The sequence below is a fragment of the Oryctolagus cuniculus genome, chromosome 1, assembly GCF_051225735.1.
Source record: "Oryctolagus cuniculus isolate XC-2025 breed Fujian yellow rabbit chromosome 1, ASM5122573v1, whole genome shotgun sequence".
Taxonomy (NCBI): Eukaryota; Metazoa; Chordata; class Mammalia; order Lagomorpha; family Leporidae; genus Oryctolagus; species Oryctolagus cuniculus.
This window is the reverse complement of record NC_142867.1, coordinates 5,694,988-5,704,187: the sequence shown is the minus strand read 5'-3', so window position 1 is coordinate 5,704,187 and position 9,200 is coordinate 5,694,988. Positions and strand designations below refer to the sequence as shown.

At 66.7% G+C, this 9,200-nt stretch overlaps 2 protein-coding genes across 8 annotated transcripts; one reads left to right on the top strand and one right to left on the bottom strand.

Moving 5' to 3' along the window:
• Positions 1-3,147, bottom strand: EIF1AD (eukaryotic translation initiation factor 1A domain containing). Of its 4 annotated transcripts, none has more exons than XM_051854871.3 (7): positions 2,877-3,147; positions 2,249-2,422; positions 1,471-1,579; positions 1,280-1,388; positions 1,146-1,196; positions 591-735; positions 1-289 (listed from the first exon to the last, which is right to left on the bottom strand). In XM_051854871.3, exons 2-6 carry the CDS (start codon positions 2,333-2,335, stop codon positions 612-614), a joined length of 480 nt encoding a protein of 159 aa, XP_051710831.1. In that variant the 5' UTR covers positions 2,336-2,422; positions 2,877-3,147; the 3' UTR covers positions 1-289; positions 591-611. The 4 variants fall into 4 exon arrangements, with proteins under 4 accessions (XP_051710831.1, XP_051710838.1, XP_051710828.1 ...); XM_051854878.3 differs by having other exon boundaries at positions 1,309-1,388; XM_051854868.3 differs by lacking the exon at positions 591-735.
• Positions 3,148-3,159: 12 nt separating this feature from the next.
• On the top strand, positions 3,160-4,762 carry BANF1 (barrier to autointegration nuclear assembly factor 1). 4 transcript variants are annotated; one of them, XM_070068288.2, is made up of 3 exons: positions 3,160-3,246; positions 4,095-4,233; positions 4,328-4,762. In XM_070068288.2, the coding sequence occupies exons 2-3, from the start codon at positions 4,111-4,113 to the stop codon at positions 4,472-4,474; spliced, it is 270 nt and encodes an 89-aa protein (XP_069924389.1). In that variant the 5' UTR covers positions 3,160-3,246; positions 4,095-4,110; the 3' UTR covers positions 4,475-4,762. The 4 variants fall into 4 exon arrangements, with proteins under 4 accessions (XP_069924389.1, XP_051710861.1, XP_051710864.1 ...); XM_051854901.3 differs by lacking the exon at positions 3,160-3,246 and adding an exon at positions 3,407-3,492; XM_051854904.3 differs by lacking the exon at positions 3,160-3,246 and adding an exon at positions 3,663-3,756.
• Positions 4,763-9,200: the final 4,438 nt, after the last annotated feature.

Genomic DNA, 9,200 nt, shown 5'->3' with positions numbered 1-9,200 from the left:
TGCAGGTCACCGCCCACCGGGGGTTTAATTCGCCTGCGAGAGAATTGGTGAGAGAGGGCGCCTGCCTCTCTCCCGTCCAGGGCACCTGGAATGTCCAAGCCCAGGGGAGCCAGGGCCTCGTCCCTGAGCAGCGGAGGGCGGTCCCTGGCCTCAGGCCGTCTCCTCGTCTTCACTCTCTTCCTCGCTCTCGTGGTACTGCCTGCGGTTGGTGTTGACGAAGAGGTCAGAGTCGTCTTCAGAGCTGGACTCCTGCGAGTGCGGCTCGGCTGGGAGTTCGGGCTGAGTCTGTCTGTGGGCGGAAGAGGACACTCAGCCCAACATCTTCGGGGAAAACCATTCTGCAGCCAAGGAGTCCCACAAAAGGAAGACCACCGGCCCACCAAAGCACAGCGCTGCCTTGAAGACCAAGGGGAAAGACGGGGTCACAGCAGCAGTGGGAAAACCCAGGGCACCTGGCTTCCCACCTATCACTCCACGCATGTGGGGCTCTCCCCCAGCACCCCGTCATGGGGGAAAGAAGCTGTACTTTCCCCCAACGGCACCAGCGTGAACCCTGTTTGTTTCCCCCACCCTAAGGCTTGTCTTCTTACCCCCCGAGATTTATCTGAAAGTCAGAGCCACAGAGACAGACATCTGGTCACTCCCCAGATGGCTGCCGCGGCCGGGCTGGGCGTCATCCGGACTCCCACGTGGGCCACCTTCCACTGCTCTTCCCAAACCCCTAGAGGAGCTGCACTGAAGGGGAGCAGCCGGGACACAAGCTGACGTCCATGATGGGGGCTGCCCGCCAGGCCACACGGGAGGGGGCTGCCCACCAGGCCTCACCCCCCCCCCCCCCGCCCACACGGGAGGGGTCTGCCCGCCAGGCCTCGCCCCCGCCCACACGGGAGGGGGCTGCCCGCCAGGCCTCCTCGCCAGCCCACACGGGAGGGGTCTGCCCGCCAGGCCTCACCCCCCGCCCACACGGGAGGGGTCTGCCCGCCAGGCCTCGCCCCCGCCCACACGGGAGGGGTCTGCCCGCCAGGCCTCGCCCCCGCCCACACAGGAGGGGGCTGCCCGCCAGGCCTCCTCGCCAGCCCACACGGGAGGGGTCTGCCCGCCAGGCCTCGCCCCCGCCCACACGGGAGGGGTCGCTTGTTTCTTACCTGCTCCTGCTGTTGCTGTGGTCCTCCGCCACTGCAGAGAAGGCCTCCGGCCTGTGCCAAGGGAAGGACCAGGGTCAGAGCAGACGAGGCAACGTCTCACCGGGCCCGTTCCCTAGCGCGGTGGCCCCGCCTACCATCGCCCCTCCCTCTGCAGGGAGCGCACGTGGTCCTTGCAGAGCACGAAGCAGATCTCAGCCTTCACTTTCTCGCCCTCCTCGATGGGGTCGACGATGAGAAAGTCTCCTGGGGCGGAGCAGGAGAGCCGTCAGTCCTGCCCCTCCGGGAAAGCCTCGGCCGGCTCGGCCGCCGCGGGGCCGCCCCTCACCTCTCTTGATCCAGATGTTCTTCCGGTACTTGGAGGGCATGCTGACCAGGAAGCGCTGCCCCTGGGCCGTCTCCACTTCGTGCAGGTTGTTCCCGGGGGTCCGGAGGACCTGGTCCGGGAAAGAGCAGGCACCGGTCTGCCTCACCAGAGCCCACAGCCCGCGAGCCGCACGGCGCCCTCCTGCACCCACGGGCCCAGGGCGGGGCAGGGGCCCAGGGCAGGGTGGGACGGGGGGGCCCAGGGCGGGGCGGGGGGCAGGGCGGGACGGGGGGGCAGGGCGGGGCAGGGGCCCAGGGCAGGGCGGGACGGGGGCCCAGGGCAGGGCGGGGCGGGGCCCAGGGCAGGGTGGGACGGGGGGCCCAGGGCGGGGCGGGGGGCAGGGCGGGACGGGGCCCAGGACGGGGCGGGGGGCAGGGCGGGACGGGGCCCAGGGCGGGGCGGGGGCCCAGGACGGGGCGGGGGGCAGGCCGGGGCAGGGGCCCAGGGCAGGGCGGGACGCGGACCCAGGGCGGGACGGGGGCCCAGGGCAGGGTGGGACGGGGGGCCCAGGGCGGGGCAGGGGCCCAGGGCGGGGCGGGGGGCAGGGCGGGGCAGGGGCCCAGGGCAGGGCGGGACGGGGGCCCAGGGCTGGACGGGGGGCAGGGCGGGACGGGGCCCAGGGCGGGGCAGGGTGGGACGGGGGGCCCAGGACGGGGCGGGGGGCAGGGCGGGATGGGGCCCAGGGCAGGGCGGGACGGGGGCCCAGGACAGGGCGGGGGGCAGGGCGGGGCGCGCTCACCCTCACGATCTGCTGCTGCTCCGAGGGCACCACGGGCTCCCCCAGCAACTCCTTCACCACGTGCTTCCTCTTGGTGGCCTGAGACATGCTGGGTCCTGGCCAGGGCGGGCAGGGCCGCAGACAGCGCCAGATCCCCCGGACTGGCAGGCTCCGGAGCCAGGACGCGACGTGTTACTGAGGGGAGAGCGCCGTGGTGAGGGGCCCTGACGCCTACCTGGCTGCCTTCGCTTCCCTGGGCCCCAAGAGTTGGCTCAGATCGTCAGAGGGCGAGATAACGAAAACGGCCCGGAGTAGCCGCGGAAGGTGGACTCCTGTTCCCTTCGACGCCGGGATGACCACACAGCTGCGCGCGGGGTCCAGAAAAGCCATTCCGCGCCCTCTCCGGGCGGTGCCGTCCTCAGCACGCAGGCACGCCCCGGTCCAGCGCCGCTGGGCACGGACGAGGGGGCCGCGGCCCTGGCCAGCCGCACCTGCCGCACCTGGGAGCTGGCCAGGGGGCGGGTCCGGGTACCACGAGGCTGGGGGCACTCCGACCTCCGACGTGCCGCCTGCAGCTGCCGCCCTCCCCCCACCCCGTCTTCCTGCCCCTCCAGCTCGGAGGACAGACCCTCGGAGAGACCAAGCTTACTTTCCGGCCCTCGCTTTCCGGGTGCTGTCCGAGCAACCCCCACGTCGCCAGGCTGCACGCCCACACGTCAACGCTGAGCCGACGAAAGCACACAAGCAGCAGCTGCCGGCCGTCAGACAGCGCCGTCCGCTTGTGCTCCGGCCCCCGGCGTCCCCGGTCCCCGCAGTCCAACTCAGTCCCTTCCAGGAACTGAACTTCCGCCGTTCCCCCGGAAGCCGTCCGCTCACCCGTCCCCTCCCTCGTCCGTCCCTCTAACTCTTCCCCTCGCCAGGTCAGTCAAGCCCAAGCCCTTGCGTTCCGCGTGTCGGGCAGCAGAGAGAAAGTCTTCCCCCGACAGTCCTCTCCCGCACGCCAGGGAGAGGCCCGAGAAGTGAGGCGGCGGGAACGAGCCGGCTTCCCGCGAGGGGGCGTTAAGGACGCCCTGCAGGCTCGGGACATGGGGTGGGGGGCGCGTCTCCGCTCTGTGGCTCGGAGGGGATAGACGCGCCCAATTTGGCTATTTTTTAAGGCGGCTCCCGAGGCGACCCGGAAGCGGAAGTCGAAGAAAGTTCTAGTGGCTGGAGCGGCGGGAGCGGCCGGGTGGCGGGAGGAGCCGTTGCGGGAGCCGGAGCTGCCGGTGCGCGCGGGCCGCGGAGCAGGGCCGCGGCTGGGGGCCGGAGGAGGCGCGGGGAGGCGGGCGGGCCCAGGCGCCGCGGCGGGCCGGAGGACGCGGCCCCGGGCCGGCCGGGCCGCGCAGCGGGCGGGCGGCGGCGCGTGGGAGCCGTGGAGCGCGGCGGGGGCGGGGCGGCGCGCGCCGGGGGGCGGGGCCGGCGCGGCGGCGCGCGCGGCGTGGACGCTGCGGGGCTGCGCGTTCGCGCGGCGAGGGGGCTGCGGCGGCCGGGTGGGGCAGGGCGCGGCGTGCCACGTGACTGTCCGGTCCCAGGCGGGGTCAGCGGCTTTGCCCAGCCAAGGTCACAGGAGGAGTGGCAGCTCCCGGGCCCGGGAACCCGCGCGCGCCACCTGTTCGGCCGCGAGAGTGTTTCCTTCTGGGATGTCGGCAAACCCCGCTCCCGCGGGAAGTGGGCGGGGTCCTCTGGAGTAGTGGCAGAAAGACCCCCCCCGGACCCCCGTTCTCTCATCGGGGAGATGAGCCGGGGGGACTCGCCCCGCGGCTGGCCTGGCTGCCCCTCCGCGTGAGCTGCCCGCAGGCCCTAACCCGGCTTCTCTTGGGATTCCCAGATTAAGCCCGAGCAAGATGACGACGTCGCAAAAGCACCGGGACTTCGTGGCGGAGCCCATGGGGGAGAAGCCGGTGGGCAGCCTGGCCGGCATCGGCGAGGTCCTGGGGAAGAAGCTGGAGGAAAGGGGGTTCGACAAGGTGCGGGGTGGCCGCCGGGCCGGGGCGGGGCCTGTGACCCTGAAGCCGGAGGAGCGGCCCGGGGGCACTGGCCGTCTCTCCCTGTGTTTTGCAGGCCTACGTGGTCCTTGGCCAGTTTCTGGTGCTAAAGAAAGACGAGGACCTGTTCCGGGAGTGGCTGAAGGACACTTGTGGCGCCAACGCCAAGCAGTCCCGGGACTGCTTCGGGTGCCTCCGGGAGTGGTGTGACGCCTTCTTGTGAGCCGCCCGGGGAGCCCCCCGGCCCGGAGTCTGCAGCGGAGGGGGCTCGGCCCTGTGCGCCTCATGGGAAAAGGTTGTTCACCTGCGACGCCCGCCGCCCGCCCTCACCGTTGCCACGGCTCCGGAGCTCACTCCTGCATGCCGCTCCCCGCAGTCCCCTGCCTGTCCCACCTCGACCGCGGCTTCCCGCCCCTCCCACACCTCCGGTCTGTTTGCCGTTTGGCTCCCTGTGTGGCAGAACCGTCACTGTCCTGTTTTTAAATCAATAAAGTCAGTGGCCTTCACCGTGCTCCGTGTGTCGCGCAGCGAGTGGGCCGGGAGCCGCGGCCCCCCGGGGGTTCGCTGGGTCTCGCACTCCTTATCGGCGAACACCGAAACTGGCAGCCGCCCCGGCCACGTGGGCCTCGGGCAGGTGCCGCCGAGTGTCCCAATCCCTGGGTGACGTGGGAGAGCGTGGGCTGACCTCTGCCTGGGAGTCAGACAGGTTGTGTCGGAGCAGCTGTCTGTCAACAGCCAGGCTCAGCAGCACCTGGTGGAAAAAGCAGTGGGAGTCGGGTGCCAGGGAGAGGGTGGACCAGGTGTGGGAGAGCACCTGCCAGTCATCACGGCACCCGCCCCAGCCTCTGTGTGCCCTGTCACCTTTAGGAGGGGAGCGAGTGTGGGCGTCACAGCCGAGTTACACTTGGACTGTGTTTCAGCCCTGATTATTTTTGTGGGGGAGGGGGAAGGTACAGAGATCTCCCATCAAATGGCCACTCCCTGAATGCCCCCAGCACCCAGGCTTGCGCTAGGCTGAAGCCAGGAGCCTGGAACTCAACCTGGGGCAGGGAACCAAGTACCTGCATTGTCACCTGGTGCATCTGTACAGACCAGCGGGGGACCAGAGTCAGCGGAGCTGGGGCTGGAGCGCTGGCCCTGTGATTCGGTGCTGGCATCCCAGTTGGCGTCAAAGCCAGTTAGAGAGGAGAGGCAGAGAGAGAGGTCTTCCATCTGATGGTTCACTCCCCAGATGGCTGCAATGGCCGGAGCTGTGCTGATCAGGAGCCAGGAGCTGCTTCTGCGTCTCCCACGTGGGTGCAGGGGCCTGAGGACCTGGGCCACCTTCTACTGCCTTCCCAGGCCACAGCAGAGAGCTGGATTGGAAGTGGAGCAGCCGGGTCTCCAACCAGCGCCCATATGGGATGCCGGCGCTTCAGGCCAGGGAGTTAACCTGCTGCGCCACAGCGCCGGCCCCAGAGTTATTAATTTTAAAGGCAGAGGGACAGAGAAAGGTCTGGACCAGACCTGAAGCTAGGATGTTTGTCACTTTCCAAGTGGCCACAATGGCCAGGGCTGGGCTCTGTCCAGGTCTCCGACACGCGTGGAGGGGCCCGAGGATTTGGGCCTTTCTCCGCTGCTTTGCCAGACGCGTTGGCAGACCTGTATTGGAAGCAGGCGGCTGGGCCGTGACCTGTCACTGATGCGTGCTGGCATTGCAGGTGGCGGCTTAACCCGCGGTGCCTCAGCGCCGGCCCCATGTGGACCAGACCTGAAGCTAGGGTGTTTGTAAACATCGTTTTCCTCCGCAGTGATGAGTTTTCTCATTTACAGGTGAGAGACCTGGGAACCTGGGACCCAGGCCAAATGATTTGCCCTGGACTTAGTGGGGAAGTAGACAGGCTTGGACTCAAGATGAGTCGGAAGCCCTGGTGCCTGGAAGCCTCTCAGCCTCAGTTTCCCCTCTCGAGGGTGGTTGTAGGGACCACATGGCACGCTGACTGCCAGTCGTGGCTATGCCAAGCCGTGTCTGCGAGGAGCGGCTTACCGAGTAAACAGATCAGGTTTCTCGTGAGGTGCGCGCGGTAGACACTAAAATCCAGTGTAGAGGCCGGTGCTGTGGCCCGGTGAGTTAAGCCACCACCTGCAGTGCCGCCATCCCATATTTGTGCTGGTTCAAGTCCTGGCTGCTCCACTTACGATCCAGCTCCCTGCTAATGCACTTGGGAAAGCGATGGAGGGTGGCCCGAGTGCTTGGGTCCCTGCACCCACGTGGGAGACCCTGAAGAAGCTCTTGGCTCCCCTGTTGCAGCCTTTTTTTTGGGGGGGGGGGGTTTGAGGCAGCAGGTGGAAGCTGACTCACCTTTCTCTATCTCTCTGCCTTTCAAATAAATAAATCTTTTTTTAAAAATCCAAATATAAAAATCAGGATAAGTTTTAAATGCTTTTTAATAATATTACAAGAGGGATGAATCTGAGAGAGAGTTGAGATTGTCTATGAACGTCGGGAACTTCTGTTCACCTAGAACGTCACGTGAAGAGACAGCCCAGCGTGGGGGAGGATGTCTGCAGTGGGATCTAGACGGCCACATCCGGTCACAAGTGGAGCTTCAGCCCAGACGCAGGCGCAGAGTCCCTGGGTTCGAGTCCCGCCGCCGCCTCTTCCGTCCAGCTTGCTCGGGCAGCAGGTGACGGCTGGAGAGCCTGACCCCTGCGCCCACGGGGCAGACGGGCACTGGGGTCTGGGTTCCTGGCTTTGGCCTGGGCCGCCCTGGCTGTTGGAAGCATTTGGGTGGGGAGTGAGCCAGCGTGCTGAAGCGCTCCGTCTGTCTCTGCCGTGGAAATAAAATGAAGACAAGTGAAAAGGCAGGTAGTGCAATAGCAAAGTGGGGAAAGCGGAGACAGCCTGACAGTGATACGCAGGGGAGAAGGGTCGGTTTTTCGAGTAATCGAATACAGATGCCATTGACAGCCACCCCAAGCCACACAGCACCAGCCGTTGGTGGGAAATGGAGCAACAGGAACTGGGATCAGGTGGGAGTGGAAGTTGGTATGAGCACTTTGGGAAAACAGCCGGGTGTTACTTAGTAAAACAGACACACCCTGTGAGCCAGCAATTCCTCCAAGGAGCTCCTGAACACCTGCGGGGCCCTGGGCATGCTCACAGCCGCATTCCTCGGGCACCGCTGCTGACCCCCGGAGGGTAGCACAGCGGGCCTCCCAGTGGAGCTGCAGGGCCGGAAAGCGGCCAGGTGGCTGTCAGGGCATCGGGCATCTCAGCGGAGCGAGTGAAACCAGAGGGCGTCGCGGGGCCGACGCTGTGGCACAGTGGGCTAGGCCTCCGCCTACAGCGCTGGCATCCCGGTCCCAGCTGCCCCTCTTCCGATCCAGCTCTCTGCTAATGGCCTGGGAAGGCGTTGGGCCCCTGCACCCACATGGGAGACCTGGAGGAAGCTGCTGGCTTCAGATCTGCCCAGCTCCGGCCGTTGCAGCCATCTGGGGAGTGAACCAGTGGGTGGAAGACTCTCTCTCTATCTCGTAACTCTACCTCTCGAGTAAATAAATAAAATGTTCAAAGACAATGGCTTGGTGGCTTCCCATGAAGTGTATTCTTGCTTAGGGGTCCCTCCCTAGGTGATAAAGCTAACAAGGAAACGCGTTATTGCAAAAGTCAATAGTGGTGGGAAGAAGCCGCGATTCCCGTGGGGAGGGAGGGAGGGGCCGCGGGCGGAGGCAGCGTTTCCACTCTCCACCTGCCGCTCGGGGTGGCAGCGCCGTCATCCTGTTCCGTGTCCTTTTCTAGAAGACTAAAGTGCAGTCCTGGGGATGGAACAATTTTACACCAAGTCAGGAACTAGGCTTGTCGGCGGGGGGAGGGGAGCGCGGGGCTGGGCCCCTCCGGGGACCCCCCGGGGATGCTGGCTCGTGTCCTGATGCTCCCGGGCTCCGGGGGTTCCACTCTGCGAGGCCATGGAGCACCCTCCTCCAGGAAGCCCACCTGGCTGCCTGGCCTTGCTCCTTGGCTGAGGCGCGGGGACCCTGTGGCACGCTGCGTCTTGTGCCGCCTCTTCCTCCTGTGTCATCCCAGGCCCACCGCCGGGCCTGCTGCCTCGCGTCTTCTGGGCGTCGAGGCAGAGGCTGTGACAGGAGGCGCCCCACACTGTTCCTGGGTCAGTCCTGGGGCAGCAGGGGACAAGGGACATCTGGACTAGATTCTCAGGGCCAGCCCAAGCCAGCCTGTAGGCCAAAGGCACCACCGCCTGGAAAGCCGGCCAGGCAAGTGGGGCGGGTGGTGAGGCTGCCCAAGGGCTGATTTAAGCGTCGGCCGCAGTGCCACCGGCTCCTCTGGGGGCACGGGTAGGGCCAGGAAGTCAGCAGTTAGGGGCCCACCCCTCGGCTGCCCCAGGCCAGAGCGTGTGGCCCCTCAGCTTGTCTGGCAGTGGGTGCTCAGATCCCGCCGAAAGCTTGGGGTGAACCCAATGCAGGCACTCGGGGGACCTGAAGGGCTCCCACCCTAGGAGAGGAATCGGGGGGGGGGCTGCCTGGACAACTCAAGCCCCAGACACCTCCAGACAGCCTGCAAGGACCCCCTCCCAGCATGGCGCTCCCTCGGGGACCGGGCTCTTCCTCCGGTCACTCCCAGCCTTGACTGACGATGACCTTGAAGACCCAGCCAGCCGTGGTTTGCGCGGTTCCTCCTCCACTCCGCAGGGGCCTGGGGTGAAGTTGGTTCAGAGCTGTGGGCGTCAGTCCCTGTCGGTGGTGAAGTTCCCACCGAGCCCCGGGCACTCGGGAGCCCCACTGCAGGGCGAGTGCTGTCCCTGTCGCATCTCGGCTGTCCTTGTCCCGAGGGGATGTGTCAGGACAGGAGAGGGAAGTGCCCTGTCTAGCTGAAGGCTCAAGGAAGAGGGTTCTAGAAACAGCAAGAAGGCCTGGAGGGCGGGGTCCTGGGGTTAGGAGGTGTCGGGGCG

What these genes read in the sequence shown, in the direction of transcription:
- BANF1 (XM_070068288.2), top strand. Translation starts at nt 4,111, where the DNA reads ATGACGACGTCGCAAAAGCACCGGGACTTCGTGGCGGAGCCCATGGGG. An exon ending in AGGAAAGGGGGTTCGACAAG is followed by an intron (nt 4,234 to 4,327) that starts GTGCGGGGTGGC and finishes TGTGTTTTGCAG; the next exon opens with GCCTACGTGGTCCTTGGCCA.
- EIF1AD (XM_051854868.3), bottom strand. Translation starts at nt 2,335, where the DNA reads ATGTCTCAGGCCACCAAGAGGAAGCACGTGGTGAAGGAGTTGCTGGGG. An exon ending in GAACATCTGGATCAAGAGAG is followed by an intron (nt 1,389 to 1,470) that starts GTGAGGGGCGGC and finishes GCTCCGCCCCAG; the next exon opens with GAGACTTTCTCATCGTCGAC. An exon ending in CACAGCAACAGCAGGAGCAG is followed by an intron (nt 290 to 1,145) that starts GTAAGAAACAAG and finishes TTCCGCCCACAG; the next exon opens with ACAGACTCAGCCCGAACTCC.